The sequence below is a fragment of the Podarcis melisellensis genome (genome assembly GCF_964234715.1).
Source record: "Podarcis melisellensis genome assembly, chromosome: 14".
NCBI classification, from domain to species: Eukaryota; Metazoa; Chordata; class Lepidosauria; order Squamata; family Lacertidae; genus Podarcis; species Podarcis melisellensis.
The window spans coordinates 44,860,243-44,881,765 of record NC_138546.1 but is presented as its reverse complement, the minus strand read 5'-3'; the positions used below and the strand labels follow the sequence as shown (position 1 = coordinate 44,881,765).

General features: G+C 46.2%; 1 protein-coding gene across 2 annotated transcripts in view; it reads right to left on the bottom strand.

Moving 5' to 3' along the window:
- The window catches only part of HCN4 (hyperpolarization activated cyclic nucleotide gated potassium channel 4), a 137,602-nt gene that overhangs the window by 88,747 nt on the left and 27,332 nt on the right, over window positions 1-21,523 (bottom strand). For both annotated transcript variants that reach the window (XM_081887610.1, XM_081887611.1), the window contains exon 2: window positions 4,939-5,362. In XM_081887610.1, the coding sequence (XP_081743736.1) occupies window positions 4,939-5,362 (424 nt within the window). The remainder of the gene's footprint in view (window positions 1-4,938; window positions 5,363-21,523) is intronic.

The following is a 21,523-nucleotide window of genomic DNA, read 5'->3' as shown; positions in this document are numbered from 1 at the left end:
TTTCAAGGGTTTTACCTCCTCACCGCCAGTAGGAGAGGAGACGGGAGGGGGTGAAGGGGGCCCTGGAGGGGAGGTGGATGTCAGGGAACTGACATCTAAAGCGCCGGAGGCGCAAAGGCTCACTGAGGGTGAGAGAGCAGTAGCAGCGGAAGAGGGAACCAGTAGAGGGCGAGCAAGAACTCCAAGGGAAAGTGAGTCGGAGGGATGGCTCAGAGACGCTTCAAGCGAAACCAGTGGGGAGGTCTCAGGACCTCCTATAGGGACACCCACACCTCGACGGAAACTGTCACGCCGAGAGGCCAGACGACGTGTTTCCGTTAAGGAGCTTTTATGTTGGAAACGTTTCCGAAAGCAGCCACTTTCGGATTCTACTAGTGATTGACGCAGCCATGCTGGAGGGGCTCCGTCACAGGCAGAGGTTTGAAAGCCTGATCAAACTCTGAGGGACTTGCATTTTACGCACAAGCAGCTCATCGTCCCATCACACAAGCATTTTTGTTTCCTTGTGAATGTTTGGTCCTCAAACACTCTGCACTTCAATCAGGAGAAAGCTGCACTCACAGAGCTTTCTATTTCTTTCTCTGTGGCTAGTTCAGCTATGCACTGCGTGAAATATGTTCAGACAGATATTTCTGCAAAATAGGTAGGCAGAAGGTGGCATTTTGCAAAGGTGATTTTAAAGGCCTGATGCTACAGCAAGCATTTATGTGGGCCCTTCTCTCTATCCGCCAGAAGACAGACCATAAACAGTGGTTTGATTGGGGGCAGGTAGCATTTCAACACAGAAAAGTTCAAAAATAACAAGAGAACAATGTCTAAAACATTCAAATCATGAAGCCTCACAGCCTAGAACAACAAAAGTACATAGATACACAACTCCAAAGGGATAATAAAGTATTAACGCATACAAAGACTGAGGGTAGTATTTCACCCTAGCTTTACATCCCATATATGAAACACTAGGTAGAATCCCTGCCATCTTCAATTAAAAGTACAGTGGTACCTCGCAAGACAAAATTAATTCGTTCTGCGAGTTTTTTGTCTTGTGAATTTTTCGTCTTGCGAGGTACCACTGTAAGTCCCACTGAACTGAATAGGACTGACTTTAACAGTTTTAAGAAAAAGGAAACAAACTTGCAAGATGTTTTCATCTTGCGAAGCAAGCCCATAGGGAATTTCGTCTTGCGAGGCAACTCAAAAAACGAAAAACTCTTTCGTCTTGCGAGTTTTTCGTCTTGCGAGTTTTTCGTCTTGCGAGGTACCACTGTATCTGCATTGCACACAATTCCACTTGTAGTTTTGGGATTCTTAGGATTCCTGGGGGTTAATGACAACTTACAATTTTTGTCAGCTCCACTTGAGACTTTTCAAGTCTCTGTTTCGGTCAGTACTGATCGTACCAGATTACCTGAAATGCTGGTGTGATTCTATTTAAGACATCTTTTTACAATTGTCTACATGGTTGTACATGGCAACATGGCAGGTGTGAGGAAAATGCCTGTAGGGCCAATGCAATAAGTCCACGCATCAGAGCAGAAATGCTCTTGTGAATCTATTGCAATAAGTCCATGCATCACTATTGTGAATCTTTTGCCCCAAATATGCAGAACACTTGAATGAGTTGCCACCTTCCTTCATAACTACTTAGGCCACATTCACACCATACACGTAATGCACTACGATACCACTTTAAAAAGTCATGTGCAACCCCCCCACACCAAAAAAAATCTGAGAGCTGCAGTTTGTTAAGCTTTCTGAGAGTTGCTAGGAGACCCCGGTTCCCCTCCCAGAGCTACAATTCCCAGAGTGGATTAACAATCAAGCTTTCTTCAAACAACTGTTAGTGCTACCACTATGCGAGTAAACAGCCTTTCAGGGATTGCACATGAGTCTGAAGGGATGTTTATGCTCGCAAGGCTCGGCTCTGTAATTCATCATGGAAGCTGCATTGCAGTCCACTGTTGCAGCACACTGTCTCTGCCTTGCTCTTGCAATGACACTCTCCTGTCCGTCAGGGAGGAGCAACCACACTAAGGCTTCCCTTGCCGGTGTGAACACCCAACCTTAGTAGCTCTGACCTTCTGCAATCGGGAGCACAAAGGGGGATAGGTGCGGAAGAGTGGGCTGTGGAAGAGGGCTGTGTAACTGACGCATAACTGATAGTTCTCAATTCAGAGGGGCAGGGGAAATGGACTTCCCTTCTTTTGTTCTGTTGGAGAAAAGGTGTGGATTTGGAGAGCTGGGGGCAAAACCTATTACACTTCTCCATGCTTCTCCTGGGTTGACAGCTTCCATATTTCCTTAGCAAAGGTAGCACTAGACACAGGGGTGGTGTCTGTGTGTTTCTTGGCGCTGACAACAGGCCACCCCAACAAGGGCTGGGTAGGGCAGCTGGGAGCTGAGTTTTGCTCACATTCAAAAATGGCACCACTGAAAGGATGACTGGTGGTGTGGCTGGGTTGTGCCAGTGAAAGGCCCTTCCATGCCCAACCTGACTGAGTGCTGATACCATCTAGTCAGTAAGATGCAGAGAAACCTGGAGAATATCAAGCCCTGGCTGCTCTAAACAGGCTCTCTTATAAGTACTGGTCTTCAGCATCTATAGCTCCTGTTACTGGACCACTACTGAGATACATAGACAGTGTTCTTAGTTCATAGAATCATAGAATCATAGAATCATAGAATCATAGAATCATAGAGTTGGAAGAGACCACAAGGGCCATCAAGTCCAACCCCCTGCCAAGCAGGAAACACCATCAGAGCACTCCTGACATATGGTTGTCAAGCCTCTGCTTAAAGACCTCCAAAGAAGGAGACTCCACCACACTCCTTGGCAGCAAATTCCACTGTCGAACAGCTCTTACTGTCAGGAAGTTCTTCCTAATATTTAGGTGGAATCTTCTTTCTTGTAGTTTGGAACCATTGCTCCGTGTCCACTTCTCTGGAGCAGCAGAAAACAACCTTTCTCCCTCCTCTATGTGACATCCTTTTATATATTTGAACATGGCTATCATTTCACCCCTTAACTGCCTCTTCTCCAGGCTAAACATGCCCAGCTCCCTTAGCCGTTCCTCATAAGGCATCGTTTCCAGGCCTTTGACCATTTTGGTTGGCCTCCTCTGGACACGTTCCAGTTTGTCAGTGTCCTTCTTGAACTGTGGTGCCCAGAACTGGACACAGTACTCCAGGTGAGGTCTGACCAGAGCAGAATACAGTGGCACTATTACTTCCCTTGATCTAGATGCTATACTCCTATTGATGCAGCCCAGAATTGCATTGGCTTTTTTAGTTGCCATGTCACACTGTTGGCTCATGTCAAGTTTGTGGTCAACCAAGACTCCTAGATCTTTTTCACATGTACTGCTCTCAAGCCAGGTGTCACCCATCTTGTATTTGTGCCTCTCATTTTTTTTGCCCAAGTGCAATACTTTACATTTCTCCCTGTTAAAATTCATCTTGTTTGTTTTGGCCCAGTTCTCTAATCTGTCAAGGAGTTTATAGAGAAAAATAAAAAACATAATATCAGATATCTTTTTTTATCCAGCATTAGTCTAAATAAGAGAAAAACATAGTGGGAAAGAAAATGAAAAGAAATAAAAAAGAGAGAGAGGTAAGGAGACAGAAAAAGCTTAAAATAGAAAAGATAAAGTTCAGAAACTAAAGAACTTCCCATTCTTCATCTGTCTGCCATATATAAGCTTGGTTTAATTTTTATTAATGTTTTGATTGCTTTTAACTAATAATCTTATTGCTTTATTCTATTCGTAAACTGATTTGAGGTTTTATACAATCAAGCAGTATACAATAGCACCTTGGTTCCTGAACAGCTTAGTTTTTGAACATATCAGCTCCCAAACGCCGCAAACCCGGAAATAAGTGTTCTGGTTTGTGAATGTTTTTCAGAAGCCGAACGTCCGACACGGCTTCTGCTAAAGTGCAGGAAGCTCCTGCAGCCAATCGGAAGCCGCGCCTTGGTTTTCAAACGGTTCCAGGAGTTGAACAGACTCCTGGAACGGATTAAGTTCGAGAACCAAGGTACCACTGTATAAATTTTATGAAATAAAGCAAATACATAAAGAAGGGGCTTTTGTTATCTGAAGGCAAGTACAGTATTATTTGCCCAAGGCAAATTTTGGGACAATATTTGACACTTCTATATTCCTTTGAGACAAAGGTTTCATCTACTCAACTGTCGATTCATTCATGGTGTTTTATTTAATCTCTTTGTTGTTCCATATGCTAATCAAAGTAGATAAACACGTCTTAAATGAAAATATGAATACGAAACCTTTGAGCTCATGGTACCGTAATAAAGTTTAGCATACTTAATGGGTGAGGGGTGAGTGAGAAGGGAATAACAGGAACTTTAAAAAGAACCAGGCAGATGTCAAACTAGTGGGGTACACTTTGACTTTTTACTAGGACCCCGAGGGTCATCATCAAGAACCCGACGCAAAATAATGTGTGCAGGGGGGAGGGGGAGGTGGGGCCAGATAAAAAATGGTGGCCCAGGAATGTGACTAGATGCAAAAGGATAACTCGGTTTTGCTTTGTTTTGCACCAATTGCTGCATCTATGAGCCATCCACTGGGATGCTCTGCACATACAATTACAAATCTACATCTGGGTTACTGCAGACCAGGGATTCTAGCAGTGTGTTTTGAAGAGAGAAAGAACAGATTTGTTGTTGCTGCTTGTTTTAGACCACGGGGAGTCAGAGAAACCATTCCCAACACACTGCAAATGATCCAGCTGTCTGCTGGCTGATCCCAATCTACCCACCCTGGGCCTAGAGTGTAGATGGCAGCAGGAAAACCCACTGGTCAAGACACTTCAGCTCAAAATGTGCAGCCGCCTGGCCCCAGGGCCCTTCCCCTTCCCCTTCCTAAGAGAAGCCAGGCTCCTGCTCTCAGGATGGCCAGCCCATCTCTTGCTCACCTCCTCCCACTGATGGATGTAGCGTATGAGCCTGGAAAGCCTCAGTAGCCGCAAGAGGCTAAGGATTTTGGTGAAGCGCACGATCCGCAGGGCTCGGGCCGTCTTGTAAACCTCCGAATCGATGCGCGTCTCCACGATCAGGAAAATGTAGTCCACTGGGATGGAGGAGATAAAATCCACCACGAACCAGCTCTTGAGGTACTTCATCTTAATCCTCTGCGGGTCAAGGATGATCTCCGTGTTGTCTTCCACCACAATCCCGGTGCGGAAATTGAGGACCAGGTCAATGAGGAAGAAGGTGTCCGAGACCACGTTGAAAACAATCCATGGGGTGGTGTTCTCGTCCTTGAAGAAGGTGATGCCCACCGGGATGATGATCAGGTTGCCAACCATCAGGAGCAGCATTGTCAAGTCCCAGTAAAACCTAGTCAGCAAGACAGAGAAATGGGAAATGAGAGAAGGACAGACCTGTGTGGCTGTCAGGCTTCAAGGAATCGGCTTCCTCCCCCTTTTGGCAGTAGATAAGCAGAACAAAGGGAAAGGTGTCTTCTTACCGGTTAGAAACTTTAATGATCACAGTGAGAAAACAAAGAATCCATTTCCTAGGAATGAAGGTGCTCCCAATTAAGGTTTCCACCCACTTCCTCCCTGGTCACCCATGTCACTACCGCGTCTTGTAACTTGATCTTGTAACTACTGGGCTTTCTGTGCTGCCACCTTATCTGCTTTTCTTGACCTTGGGCTGAGCAGATGAACACTTTCCAGAGACAGTGAGTCTGTTAACTCTCTCCCCCAGTGCTTCTCCTCCTAGCTGTACTTCCCAGTACTTCAAGTACTTCAGAACCTTCTGAACTATGTTCCTCTGCAAACCGCTGTTCCAAATCTATACTGTCCTCAGTGGCATAGCGTGGGTTGTCAGCACCCGGGGCAAGGCAAGTAATTTGTGCCCCCTAACCCATGGATTTGCGCCCCCTAACCCTAACCCCCAGATGTCGCGCCCGGTGCGGTCGGCCCCCCTGCACACCCCCCACGCTACGCCACTGACTGTCCTCCTGATCCTGGGAAGATTCAGAATCCTGATCAGGAGCAGGGGGAGGGGGAGACAGTGCAGCCCTCCTCAGCACGGTTCCTGACAGTTGCCTAGTAGAGAAAGGGCTACTTAGATTTCAGGCTTTGGGGATCAGCTTTGCTTTTCATTAGAACCCCCAAAGGTCCAAAGACTGGAGAATAAGAACATAACAAGAGACCTGCTGGATCAGACCAAAAGGATAAGTTGCCCAGTAATCTGTCCTCATAGCAGGTCCCATCAGTGGTTGCTGGTGCTCATTTCAACTGGTAGGGCATAAGGCAGTGGGTGGAGCCAAACCCATGACAGGCAGAGCCAACTAATTCTGGTTTTAGCCCCATTCTCCTTCCTGATGAGGGCAATACTAAGGATGGAGGAAGTGCATAGGCAGTTCCACCCCCCAGACTGGTTGTAAGTAGGACAGCAGGCAGCTAGCAGCTGGTTGGAGGCAGAGTAAAGTTGGCAGGGCAGTGCCCTATTTGCCCCAAATGAACCAGCCTCCTTGGGGTGCAGTCAAGAAACCCCTGTATCTCTTTCTCCAAAAGGGTAGGGGTGGAGCCCAGAAATACAATGGGGACTGCAATTATTGCTACCTGTCTTCATTCGGACAGCCATAGCTTTACAGCTTGCTAATCAAGTGGCACGGGACATGGGTGGCGCTGTGGTCTAAACCACTGAGCCTCTTGGGCTTGCTGATCAGAAGGTTGGCGGTTTGAGTCCCTGTGATGGGGTGAGCTCCTGTTGCTTTGGCCCAACTCCTGCCAACCTAGCAGTTCGAAAGCACACCAGTGCAAGTAGATAAATAGGTACCGCTCTGGTATGAAGATAAAGGGTGTTTCCATATGCTGCTCTGGTTTCGGTGTTCTATTGTGCCAGAAGTGGCTTAGTCATGTGGGCCACATGACCCAGACAACTGTCTGTGGACAAACGCCAGCTCCCTTGGTCTGTAAAGCGAGATGAGGGCCACAACCCCATAGTCATCCGTGACTGGACTTAATTGTCAGGGGTCCTTTACCTTAATCAAGTGGCAAAGCTGAGTGAGGGTTTTTGTTTTTTGCTTACTAAAAAGGTATAAACTTCCTGTACTTTATACAAGACTATAGCCAGAGCTATTCCTCCACAGGTGTGGGAAACCTTTGGCCCTGCAGATATAGCTGAACTACAACTCCCATCACCCCTGGCCATTGGCCATGCTTGCTGGGGCTGATGGAAGACATCGTGCAACAACATCTGGAAGGCCACACTTGATGTACACATACACAGACCGGAACTTCTAGAAATTGCATTTCAGAGTGCTTGGCATGCTTAACACATTACCAAATTGACAGCGAGCTGCAATTTATTTCCCATGCTTAGTTTTCTCAAGGAAAACATGTTAGATCAATGGAAATGCACTTAAATTATTAGTTGCTTAGGGAGCCTATAATACACACACATTACTTTCAGTTAATCCCCTATAGCTACTCCATCTTCCAACTTATTTAAAATAGATGATGGGATTTGTAATAAGTATAGCTTTCAAGAGACTGCAGGTCAGCCGCCAACCAGCCGCCACCGCCGTGACATGTAAAAACTCAGAAGGCAACAATATCCCAGGAAAGAGCTTCTCAAAGAAGATTCACGTACCACCATATCTTAAGAAAGCAGGGATTTCACCAATATTTGCCCTATGCTTTGACATTAAGCTAATCTTCTTTAGATGCCCAGCATGTTACAGGAAGGGTGCAGATTGCATTTTCTCCCCCTACCCCTTCATAATACTGTCCTCGGGGCCATACAATGAAGCTGAATGATGGAAGATTTAGGACAGGCCAAAGGCAGGAGTTCTTCACACAATGGCACAGAGCTGAAGCATGGAATTTGCTCCCACAAAAGAGACTGATGGACATCCACTTGGACGTTAAAAGAGGATTAAACAAATTTGTGAGAAGCTAATGATGGTTTGCAAGCCACAATGACTGTGTTCTGCTTCCATTGTTGGAGGCAATCTACTTCTGAATGCCAGTTGCTTTAAATCCCAAACGCGGAGAAGGCTGTTGTGCTCAGTTTCTTATTTGGGGCTTCCCATGGGCATCTGTTTGGCTGGCTAGGATGATGGATTCAGATGGACCACTGGCCTGGATCCAGCAGGCCTTTTCTGATGTTCTTATTACAGCATGTCCCTTGTGAACAATCAGTTGACCACGGACAGCACTTGGTAGCTTCTATTAAATACTTCCCCCAATAGTCCTCATGACAAGAGGGATGGCCTCTTAAAAACAGACTATCTATAGGCACGACACTTTTTATTGACCCAAACTGATGCCACCACAAGATTTAAGAGCCTGTCCTATCCTTGCCCTATTAACAAAGATGAAAGCTTTGTGTGAAACTTGGCTTCGTCTCAAAGAATGGTCTGGGTTACAGCTTGCTGTTTGCCTGAAGTGAGGCACAGCATGAACACAACATGCTAAGTCAAACCATGGTTTGGTTCGCAGCAGCAAAGCAGGAAGGCCAGGAAAGGAGCTCAGCAGCTGTGCTCCCCTCTCAGGAACCTGTGTGTTTGCACTAAGCCACAGTTTTGTTAAAAGTCTTGTGTGACAACCTCTGCTTTCACCTAAAAGAAGCAGCAGCAAGTCTGTTGCCCTCATACAGATGTAGAAATAGATATGATAAAATCTCAGAAGTGTGTGTGAATAAGATCTGCAGTGTTCAGGTGCTGGAACTTTGGTTCTGACTCCCACTGGTCACAACTTGGCTTTGACCATGGGTGCAGTTTTTAGCCAACACCCAAGATGAAAGATATTACTAAAACAGTTGTGGTTGAGGTTTGGGGTTGTTGAGGTTTAGGGTGTTATTCTTTTACAAGGCATTCTATTAAATTCTGACCTAAACACACTGATCAGTCTACTCCCAGTAAATCTTTTTTTGCTGTTTGTTGGTAGAGCAAGTGCCTTCTTAAATCTATATTTATCACCAGGCATTCCCAAAAAAGAAAGAAGTACAAGTCATTATCCTGCTAACTGAAATATCAGGAATCTCTAGAGAGCTAGTTTGCTCAGCACACTCGTTCAGAAACTCCATTGCCCTAAATTTGAAATGTTACATGCCTATTTTTAATTTTTTAAAAAGAAAGCCCTGGCTTACTTTGCTCTCCTTATTTTGTCATCATCAACAACACTGGCCAAGAGAGCAGGGAGCTGGTGGGGAGCCTAAAATGCTACAGATTATTTATTTCTTTAATATATTTACAGGCCACCTTTCTGCCATAATGGCTAGCAAAGTGCTCTTGTGTGTGTGTGTGTGTGTGTGTGTACACACAACACAAGTTTTATTCATCACGACAAATCCCTCTCATTGAGAACACCTTTTTCCTTCCTTTTCTTTCACTTTTTTCTTTTATTCTTCAGTTCTGTATTTTGTACCCTTATAAATTCATATACAGTGGTACCTTGGGTTACAGACGCTTCAGATTACAGACACTTCAGGTTACAGACTCCGCTAACCCAGAAATATTACTTTGGGTTAAGAACTTTGCTTCAGGATGAGAACGGAAATCATGCAGCGGTGGCATGGCAGCAGTGGGAGGCCCCATTAGCTAAAGTGATGCTTCAGGTTAAGAACAGTTTCAAGTTAAGAACCGACCTTCGGAGCGAATTAAATTTGTAACCAGAGGTACCACTGTATATATAAATATGGAAGCTTCCTTTGTTCCTATGAATGACTGGGTTGGAACTCACAAAAAAATGAAAAGAATTGTGCCTGTCCATTTAGCCTCATTTTCCTGGTTCTACAAATGCTAAAAACATAACTCTTTTTAAATAAATTGAAAACAGGGGATCTGGAAACAATAGGTTCTATCCTGTGCCAGTCCTACTCAGAGCAGACACATTAAAATTAATGACCTTAAGTCACACCCTTTAATTTAAATGGGCCTACTCTGAGCAGGGCTGGCACTGGATACAACCCAATGATTTATCAGGAGGCAAATCCCTCCTTCTGTGAATGTCCAGGCAAGGTATCCTTTTTGTAGGCTTTCTGGAGGCATCTGATCAGCTTCTGTGGAAAACCGGGTACCAGACAAGATGGACCTTTCCTTTTGCTCACACCCAGCAGGGCTCTTGGTGTGTTTCTTAAATCGCTGACACAAGGAAGGGTTTAATAGAGACTGTGGACTGCAATACATCAAGCTGGAGACTTATGCCCTGGAAAGATACAGTCAGCTCCTTGGCCTTCAGAGATCTGCACTGCCACAGGGGCAAGGAAAAGGGCTTCTGGCATAGCCAGAGCCCAGCAGAATAGTCATTTCCTCTGTGTGCCTTTTCCCCACCTCTCCGATTAATGCCTCTAGATGGAAGAAGAGCCCCTTGCTTCTGTTGCCAAGTCTGGAACGAACGTTACCAAAAGAAAAAGAAAACACACACACACACAAGAGCCGAAGGCTAAACTCTCTTTCACCCCAGCTTCTTGTACTACAGACAAATCTTTATTCTTCACCTCTGTGCCTAACCCTGGAGCCATTCTGTGTGTTTAATAAAAGTGGATGTGCTGTAGCTCTGAGCATGCATTTCTGCATGAACCTAATGCGCCAAGGGAGCCAGGTCTGTCATGAGCCCCATGGAGATGTCATGGAAGGGATGGTCAGATCCTGAGGAGGAATGAGAAAAGCTCATGGAACTGGAGCTGGACAACCCTGGGGAGGAACCTAGTGGGATGGGGGAGACAGAGCTGGATCCAGAACTACACCCAGGACTGCAAACCTGCTCCTTCAGGGGGAACATGATCCCAGCCAGGGGCCAATACCTCAGACATGGGAGCTGCTTGCTCAAAGTGCCTCTATCTTGCCAGGATTCAAGCACAGCTTGTTTTTCCTCATCCATCTCACCACTGGGTCCAAACAATGGCCCAGGGACTGCATGGCCTCTCCTGGTTCAGACATTATGGAGAAGAACATCTTCAGCATGCGGGTGGCAGCTTGCTCCAAAATCCCTAATGACCACTCCCAGAGGCTTCCTATAGATGTTAAGTATCACTGGTGATAAAGATAGTGCCTTGCAGCACCCCGTCAAGAGGCCAAAAGGCGCTGTTCCAATGCTATTCTCTGGACTCCATCTTGAAGGTAGGATTGGAACCACTGTAAATACCCCAATTCCCATTCCCTGGAGCCAGTCCAAGAGGATACCATGGCCAATGGCATCACAAGCCAGAGACTAATTAAGGAGCAGGTAATATGCACAATGGGACACGGGTGGCGCTGTTGGTTAAACCACAGAGCCTAGGACTTGCCGATCAGAAGGTCGGCAGTTCGAATCCCCGTGACGGGGTAAGCTCCCGTTGCTTGATCCCAGCTCCTGCCAACATAGCAGTTTGAAAGCATGTCAAAGTGCAAGTAGATAAATAGGTACCGCTCCAGCGGGAAGGAAAACGGCGTTTCCATGCGCTGCTCTGGTTCGCCAGAAGCGGCTTAGTCATGCTGGCCACATGACCCGGAAGCTGTACGCCAGCTCCCTCAGAAAATAAAGCGACATGAGCACCGCAACCCCAGAATCAGTCACGACTGGACCCAATGGTCAGGTGTCCCTTTACCTTTAATATGCACAATATGTACTGTCTTCCCCTGCCTCTCATTCAGGATGACTCCCCAACATACCAAGCTTCTCTTCAACCAGGCTCTCGCCTGGGTGAGAGTCACAGGCCTGTCTCCCAAAGTTCCTGGCCTTCAATTCTATATTCTGACAGTGCGGGCTCCCCTGCCCCATGACTCCCCAAAGGAGCAAACCCCTTTGGGGACAACCCCGCTACTGCAGACAGGGTCCTTTGCTATCGTCAGGAGTTCCTAGACCACACAAACATCCCAGCTCTAACCACTCAGCCAAAAATCAACAGTCAACTCCGTCTCCCAGGGAACTCTGATGATGGTAGCCCTGTGAGGAAAATGGGAATGGTAGCTCCATCTCAGAGTATTAGTATTTGTAGTAATGTACTCCCTCATTATGGGATGCGGGTGGCACTGTGGTCTAAACCACAGAGCCTAGGGCTTGCCGATCAGAAGGTCGGCGGTTCAAATCCCCGCGATGGGGTGAGCTCCCGTTGTTCAGTCCCTGCTCCTGCCAACCTAGCAGTTCGAAAGCACCTCAAAGTGCAAGTAGGTAAATAGGTACTGCTCTGGCGGGAAGGTAAACGGTGCTTCCGTGTGCTGCTCTGGTTCGCCGGAAGTGGCTTAGTCATGCTGGCCACATGACCCAGAAGCTGTACACCGGCTCCCTTGGCCAGTAAAGCGAGATGAGCGCCGCAAGCGCAGAGTCATCCATAACTGGACCTAACAGTCAGGGGGTCCCTTTACCTTTACCTTACTCCCTCATTAGTATTTGTAGTAAGGATTCAAGTCTTATCAAATGCATGTAGGTTTCTTGTTTATCTGAACAGCGCCCCCTCCTTTTTTTGTGGATGGCAAGACAGCCTTGGAAACAACACAATTGTGCTCTTTGAAATGCAAGGCAAACACATTTCCAAAAAAACCAAGAGAAAGGGCAAAATTGTGATTTGGTGTTGCTGCCCACGCCAATGCGAGTGTAGGTGGCATTCAGTCTTGGTAACCGTTCCCAAAACATTCCAAAATGGGGACACTGAAGGAGAATGCTATCAGAAGTCACCAGCTGAAGTCCTTGTAAACAGACCACCCAAAACATATGGAAATGTATGGGCAGATTCTTCCAAAAACTTTAAAACCAGGCTTATCTCAGCAGGATGTTCCACTGTGATGGGAATAGGGGCTCCTAGCAACTGTCCTGGCCCTTACAGTTCCCAAGATTCTTTGGTGGCCAGCCGTGACTGTTTATAAAGTGGCATTGAACACATTACTGAAATTTATTGTGCAGATGAAGCCTAAGTTATGATGCAACAAGTCTTGCTACAGAAAGTCAACACGGCTCCTACAACTGTAAAACTTGCACAGGTTTTCGCAGCTAGCCTTTTCAAGTTCTTTGAAGATGTCGGGAAGAATAAGGACAAGGTGAATTCCAGTAGACCGGAGCTGAAGAACCTCTTGGACTCTCTATGAGTGTTTCTTAAATTTGTGTCCCCAACTGTTGTTGGACTACAACTCCCTTCATCCCTGACTATCAGGACCAGTGGTCAGGGATGATGGGAGTTGTTGTCCAACAGTAGCCGGGGACTCGGCTTTGAGAAACACTGTGGGCCTAACCAGCCCACAAGACTCTCCCCAGTCACACTTCATACTGTGGGAGAGGAACCACAGATGGGAGAGGAATTGCTGCTTCCTTACATCTCTATTTGGAGAGCTGCTCAGAGTATGCAATTCTGGGATGGTTTAAAGTGAGCTTCTTATTATGTCCCTAATAACACAAAGATCTTGTCGCTTGGTACAGACATCTTTTTTTCCCTTTTCAATTTGTTTTTTCTGGCTCATATTTATGAGACAGAAACTGGATGGGTAATTATATATAACAGCTTGACACGGTATAGTGAATAAGCAAATGCTAGGATTAACATTCTGAGCAAAAAACAGGCATTCTAATTATTGATAATGTTAATTTCTAATGGAATACGGTTCGGAATAGAGAGAAGGTGACTGGGTGATGCACAGATTGCTCCAAATGTTCCCAATTCAGGTTGCCACAGAGGGACCAGTCAGCTTCCTCCCACAGATGCACTATTTCAGCTGTAGTTGTGTTCTAACTAGACTGGGATATTGTCTTTTGATAAGACCTTTAGTGCAGCCCTGCCTTCCCCACCTCATATCCTTCAGATGTTTCAGACTACAGTCCCCACCTTCCTTGATCACGGGCCCTGCTGGCTGAGGCTGCTGGGAGATGTAGTCCAACGACACTGAGAGGGCGCCAGTTCAGGAAGGCTAGTGCATCCAGACAGCCCTATGAGTAGGTTTAGTGACAATCGTGGGACGTTCCTGGAGAGCACATGTAGCCATTGCACCCTGTGGAAGCTAAGCAGAACCACGTCTGTCCACTGCCTTGAGTTCCATGATGGATGAATGTTTGGTTATAAATATACCAAACAAGCAAGACAAAATAAACGACTCGCAGCTTTAGATTTGCTTAACAGTTTTTACAAACAAACAAACCACCCTGATACGGAAGGGCAACGCCGTTTGACAAGTACATTTAATTCACTGAACTGCACTTTGTGCTTCTCAACATCCCACACGTTCCAAGGCTGCCGATTACTAATAGATTCACCCCCGATGTTTTGTCTGATTGTTCAGAGCAGACTCATTCACATTACACATAGCAAATATGCACCCACGGGCAGGGAATGCTGAGACACAAAACAGAACAGCTGCCAATTACATAGTTGTGGCACAGCGCAACTGGCACTGGATCAGCACACATTTTTCTTTTCTCCTACTCTGCTTTCAGCAGACAGAGCTGAGGTCTGTGCACAGGTCTCCAGCCGGGACAGGGGATGCAAAGGAAAATCCTTTCTAGCCTGAGAAGCAGGAGCAGTCAGCCATAGAAGGATCAATCACGTTGCTAATTCCATGTTAAGGATCATTGGGAAAGGGGTGGAAAATGAATCCGCCTTTATAGAAATCTATGGCACTCATGGAATACCATTTCTAGCCACTGCACATCAAGAAAAATGCTGGAGAGCTGAACAACATGTAGAAAGGGGCAAAACGACCAGGGGACTCCTGGAAAATGATCAGGGGACTCCTGTACAAAGAGAGATTACAGCGCTGGAGAAATTTCATTTAGAAAAATGGTATGGGGGGGCACATGAAATTATTTATGGTGACAAGAGCAAGTCAGCAGTAAATCTCACCGAGCAAGTTAGGGTTAACTCTTTAATAGCAAAAACAGGATCTGCACAAGAGTGTCAGGCCTAATGAACACAGAAACTCATCTTCAGCAGGTCTTGCTCCCATGAAGCAGTTGATGAGACTGAAGGTCCCTGCCTCCCCATAGCTGCCTGAGTCCCCACCTCTCCAGTGTTTCTCCCAAGCAATCTGAGACTGTGTCTGTGTGAAACTAACTTCTCCTCTGCCCTCTTAATGCCTCTCCTGGTTCTGGGAAGCCAGGGAGAAGAGGAGCTCCTTGCAGCAGAAGGGGGAGACACCCGTGCCTCTTCACCAGCCGGACTCATCTCTGCCTCTTGGCCTCCCTCCTCTCCTGCTTCTGATTCTGTACTTCTCTCTCCCACCGACTCCCCCCGCTCACTAAACCCTGTTACCTCTTCAGCTTCCAACACCTCCTCTTCCCAGTCTTCTGTCTTGGCCACTCATCATCCTCCCACCACCAATCCCCTGGCTCTGAGCCTTCTTCTCTTGGGGTCCCCCAGCTGGTTACTCCCATCATTCCTCTGCATCCAACCAGTCCATTACGAAGTTTGAAGAAAGTGGGTGGAGAGCAGTGTTTTCCCCTCTCTCATACTAGAGTGTGGGGTCCCTGGAGGAAGCTGATTCCTCCATAAAGGGGAACATAGGGAGCTGCCTTATGCTAAATGAGACCATTGGCCCATTTAGCTCAGTATTCTCTACACTGAGCTCTCCAGGGTTTCTGGTAGGTTTCTCTTCCAGCCTCCCTGGAGATGCCAGGGATTGAAACTGGGACCTTCTGCACACAAAGCAGATGCACTACCACTAAGTACAAACAAGAGGTAGTGCTTCACACAAGCTAATGGTGATGGCCCACCAGCTGAGATGGCTTTTAAAGGGAACTAGACAGATTGATTGTATCATTGGCTTTATGCTAGCTCTGAGATCAGAGGCAGAAGGATCTGGCCATCATGGGAAAGAGGGTGCTGGACTCCACCCATCCATTCACATGCTCAGAAACTGCCATGCATATGGCAAGGCTCATCTTAAGTACCCATCAATATAGGCTTTTTGTCAGAAATCAAGGCATACTTGGTAAGGCTTTCCCACATCTATCGTTGGAAGTGCCAGAAGCTAGATATTTTCCCCTCCTGGAAAATGTATTTCTGTTTGATCTGCCCCACCTTGCACCTTCCCTTGAGTGTCTTTGCCTAGCTGGAATATCTCCTTGAACAATGATAATGCATTTTGCTTGAAAGGATGAAGAATAGAGAGTGGTGTGTGGAAATTGGCTGCTGTACAAATGTAACATCTACATTTGTTGCTCTGACCACTTTTGCCTCTGCCTCCTCCAACCACTGGCATGTGGCCCCCAGAAGATTGTCCAGAAGAAAATAAGGCCCTCCGGCTGGAAAAGGTCCCCCAACTCTGTACTAACTAATGTTGCAGTAGGATTCTAACCTTTCAATGTTGCAAATGCAAGAGTTCGTATTGAAAAAGCAAGAAGGAGAGAACCAACTCAAATAACAATTTCTGTGCAATATTGTAACTTTCTACAATCACACAACCGCGGGATTCACAGTAAATTAGGTCACAAACTCGTTGCTACCACTCTGTCAGATTTTCCTTATTTAATTAGAGAAATGAGGGGATTTTTATTGGAAGCGCAGCATGCAGGGAGAAGACAATGGACCATCTCCTCCCCTGCTATGATGTCAATGAAAATTGTCCATGCTGCAGTTAAGCTAATGAGGGATGGAAAACACCTCCCATTTTTCCTAATCCTAACTGCAGCATGGAGGGGGGAGGACTTCAGAAAGCAGGGGGTCCTACTGATGCAAGCTCCACCCACCCACCCACATGCTCAGAAACTGCCATGAATTGATCTCTGGAGAGTCACCCCGATAACAGAAGGCAGATCACAGCTGCTAGCCTTGGGCCAGTGGAGTGAATTCAGCTAGCTGAGAAGACAGCTTGCTTCGCTCTTGGCCAACACAAGAGCCATCAGGCAGGACAACTCTATACCAACCCTCTCCTTGGTTGCCTACTGAAGTGGGGGGGTAGGGATTGGGCTTTGAGGAGCCATGTTCGTGGTGCTTGTTGCCCTACGTAACTATCCTTTTGGCATCAAGAAGGAGATGAACAAATGGATCTTGAAAGGATGATTTGAACTGTGAAGGCAGAAGTCCTTTTTCATATAACTTCAACACCCAAAATCCATACACACACACACCAGCCAACACATACATACATAGGAATCTGCCTTATATTGAGTCAGACCAACTGACCACTTAGCTTACATACACTGACTCTGGACAGTTTCCAGGAGGGCTCTCTCCCAGTCCTAGCTGGAGACACCTGGGATTGAACCTGGGCCCTTCTGCATGCGATCCAGATGTTCTACCACTTGGCTATGGTTCTTTGGATTAATTCCAGGAGTGAAGAAACACCTTTCTCTTCACCACTGAAAGGCTCATTGGGGGAGAGGAACATTAAAGCCCCATTATTTATCCGTTGACCTTACCTTGTTATTGTTAATCAGGTAAGAGAGGCAAACCTCATTCCCATTTTACAGACTGAAAGCCAAGGAGAAAGAGAGAGAGAGAGAGAGAGAGAGAGAGAGAGAGAGAGAGAGAGAGCGCGCGCTATGGGTCTAACGGAGTCTAAGGCCAAATCAGAATTTGAATTGAGAACTCTTTAGCTTAAATTGCAAGCTACTAGCTTCTGGTTTTAAATACAATATACAGAGCTCAAGAGAGGAAAGGCAGGCTACATCTGGCTCTCTTCCCCCCTGTCTAGGTCTGATTGTTCATATCACACACTTATTAATGGCTTATCTGAGCTAACAAAACAAAAATGTAATCATGCCAAGCCAGAGGGGAACACACGGCTTTGTTTGTCAAAGCTGGCACTGGCAAAAATATATCTCTTTATTAGCATAAGGACTCATAAGCAGCTTCTTTAGAAATCGTCAAGCACCAGGGAGAGACATGTGTTTTGCCATTTGGAAGCTGAAGGCAGATGAAAACAAATCAGACCATCAATGCTGATGGAAGTTATTGTTGTTATTTTTCTCTCTCTCAAATCTGAAACGGGGGGAAAAAATGGAGGTTTGCCTACCATTATGAGGCGGGCTTTACAATCTCTTGAATTTCATTTCCAAGCCCCAAAGGATTAGATGACATCTAACAGAAGATGCCAAATCATGGAGCATTTGTGAGCTGATTTAAATAAAAAGGCTTCTTCTAAAACTACTCTTACACCTCATTGTTCAAGGTGTAGTCCAGGTCCTCATTGCATCAAGAAGCACCTCCTTCTGTAGGAGACATAAGCATCTCTCCATCTGTTCATTGTGGGGGGGCCCTCCATATTCCATCCATTAGATCAAGGATGGAGAGACGTTGTTCAGTTTGAGGGCGAGATTCTCTCATGGACCACAGTCCAGTGGTGGGCAGGGCCAGATGCTATGGATCTGACTCTTCCTTATGTACAGCAAGCTATATTTCAACCACAGGGAAGTCCGAGGGTTTTATATACAGATCCTCCAGGCAGGCAGTGTGCCTCATCAGATTTCAAGGACACATGCCAGTCAGGCACAAGGACCTGAGGGTTGTGTGGAGCAGGGTTCATGATGCTCAGGAGAGTCTCAGTGGCAGGACAAAATATCATGGAGGGTTGCATTTGGCCTGAGGTTCTTCACACTTGCTCCACAGGGAAGCTACAAGCCACAGTGGCTATGTTCTGCCTCTATCAGAGTCAGCATGCTTCTGACTGCCAGCTGCTAGGAATCACAGGTGGACAGAGTGCTGTTGTGCTCAGGTCCTGTTTGGGGTTTCCCAGAGGCATTTTGCTGACCACTGCAAGAGCAGGATGCTGGATGAGATGGTGGGGAAAAGGTAAAGTACCCCTGGATGGTCAAGTCCAGTCAAAGGCAACTACAGGGTTCCAGAACTCATCTGGCTTTCAGGCTGAGGGAGGTGGTGTTTGTCCACAGACAGTTTTTCAGGTCATGTGGCCAGCAGGACTAAACCACTTCTGGTGCAACGGGACACTATGACGGAAACCAGAGCATATGGAAATGCTGTTTACCTTCCCACCACAGTGGTACCTATTTATCTACTTGCACTGGAAGAGGAGGAGTTTGGATTTGATATCCCGCTTTATCACTACCTTAAGGAGTCTCAAAGCAGCTAACAATCTTCTTTCCCTTCCTCTCCCACAACAAACACTCTGTGAGGTGAGTGGGGCTGAGGGACTTCAGAGAAGTGTGACTAGCCCAAGGTCACCCAGCAGCTGCATGTGGAAGAGCGGGGAAGCAAACCTGGTTCACCAGATTACGAGTCCACCACTCTTAACCACTACACCACACTGGCGTGCTTTCGAACTGCTAGGTTGGCAGAAGCTGGGACTGAGCAACGGGAGCTCACCCCATCGCGGGAATTTGAACCACCGACCTTCTGATCGGCAAGCCCAAGAAGCTCAGTGGTTTAGACCACAGTGCCACCCGCATCCCTATGAGATGAACTGTGACCTGATGCAGCAGGCTCTTCTTGTGTTTAAAGACCTGTTTATGTGGTTCTGTCTTACCTTGTTTTTATCCTACCTGAAAACACCGGAGCTTTGACACTATTCCATTGTTTCATCGGCTATTTCCCACCTTTTAAAAATGCAGGTTGTAATTCCTAAATGACTTATTGTTTTAACTGATATTGCTTCAATTGCCTGTTACTATCATTATTATTGCAAAGTGCTTAGAGAAACATGGTTTAAGAGTCATAGGCAAGCATTGGACATAAACAATACAAACAAAATGAGGTATAGCATTCCTAGAAACATACAGCTTCAGAACTTAGGTGACAAACTATCTACACGGTGTTGCTCTGGCTTTTCCTTGCACCTAGAAAACTAGCAATTGAGGGCTGTAACTAAGATAAAGCCCCTAGTTCAATTTGCAGCTTGAAATAAAGTCCAGACATTATTCCTATATCCATAGTCACACCTGGTATGGAAAGCTACCAAGACTGCCAGTTTCAGAACGACAGACTGTGCTATATTACTTCCGACTGACACATATATTCTTTTTATTTGAAATAGAAGAACATATCTTGCCTTCCCAAACATTTGGTCCATAATCAGCTTGAACTTCCCCTTCCTCTTCCCCAAGACATCCAGCCCCTTTTCATCAAAGTGTGGTTCCAATTCCAAATGTCTTTCCACCCACCCAGAGACATGTGCAATGCTTCTGATTCCACATTTATTATCTTCTGTTGAGAGGGTAAATATTCCTACAGGCAGATCCTGAATAATGACATTTCACTCTTGCCCACTTACTCCCTGAGACTCAAGGAAAACTCGATTGCTTAATTTGAAATGTGACAGACACTTTTCAATTGTCTCTGCCTCACATACCTCTGCATGTGCCTAAATCCAGGGCAGCCCTATAGGGAAACACGGTGCACCACCCGCTGCCACAGGAAGGTACGGTGGGACCCTCTGCCACCGTGGGGAGGTGCAGCAAGGCCCTCTGCCACTCCAGATATATATCATGATATATCAAGATATCATGAAATTTAGCTGGTGATATATCATGATGTTGAAGACCACATATTGCCCAAGCCTACTCTATATGGCCGTCTGGCCACACACTCGCTTGAGCCACACTCCTAACTAGTTTTGCCTTGCACCTTCCTTGAATGTTGTTGCCTGGGTGGAAAGTGTCCTTGTGTCTCTGAGGATTCTTCTTGCTTGTCCGGATAGAAGCTAGAGAAGGATCTGTAAGTGTGAGGAATGTAGCCTAATCAGTCTGAAAAAGTTCTTCACCCATGCTCTCTTTGAATGGTTGTCCCATCTGCACTATAAATTTAAAGAAGTGTCCTATCACTTTGAACAGTCAAGGTTTCCCCCAAAGAATGCTGCAAAGTAGAGTTTGTTATGGCTGCTGAGAGTTGTTGTTGTTGTTTAGTCGTTTAGTCATGTCCGACTCTTCGTGACCCCATAGACCAGAGCATGCCAGGCACTCCTGTCTTTCACTGCCTCCCACAGTTTGGTCAAAATCATGCTGGTAGCTTCGAGAACACTGTCCAACCATCTCGTCCTCTGTCATCCCCTTCTCCTTGTGCCCTCAGACTTTCCCAGCATCAGGGTCTTTTCCAGGAAGTCTTTTCTTCTCATGAGGTGGCCAAAGTATTGGAGCCTCAGGTTCAGGATCTGTCCTTCCAGCGAGCACTCAGGGCTGATTTCCTTCAGAATGGATAGGTTGGATCTTCTTGCAGTCCATGGGACTCTCAAGAGTCTCCTCCAGCACTATAATTCAAAAGCATCAATTCTTTGGCAATCAGCCTTCTTTATGGTCCAGCTCTCACTTCCATACATCACTACTGGGAAAACCATAGCTTTAACTATATGGGCCTTTGTTGGCAAGGTGATGTCTCTGCTTTTTAAAATGCTGTCTTTTAATATGCTGAGTGTTGTTAGGAAACCCTGATTCCCCAATTCCACAGTTCTCAGAGCTCCCTGGGAAGAGGGATTGATTGCTAACCACTCCAGGGACGTTGGAAATTGAACCTGAGACCTTCTGAATGCAAAGCATATGCTCTGCCACTGACCTATGGACCTTCTCAAATCACACCACACACTGCAGCAGTTTCTAAATCTGACCACAGGACTGCACTCTATTGATTTAATGATGATTCAGCCTTTGGCAGCTTAAAAAAAAGAGATGCATTTACTATGTGATAATGAGCACT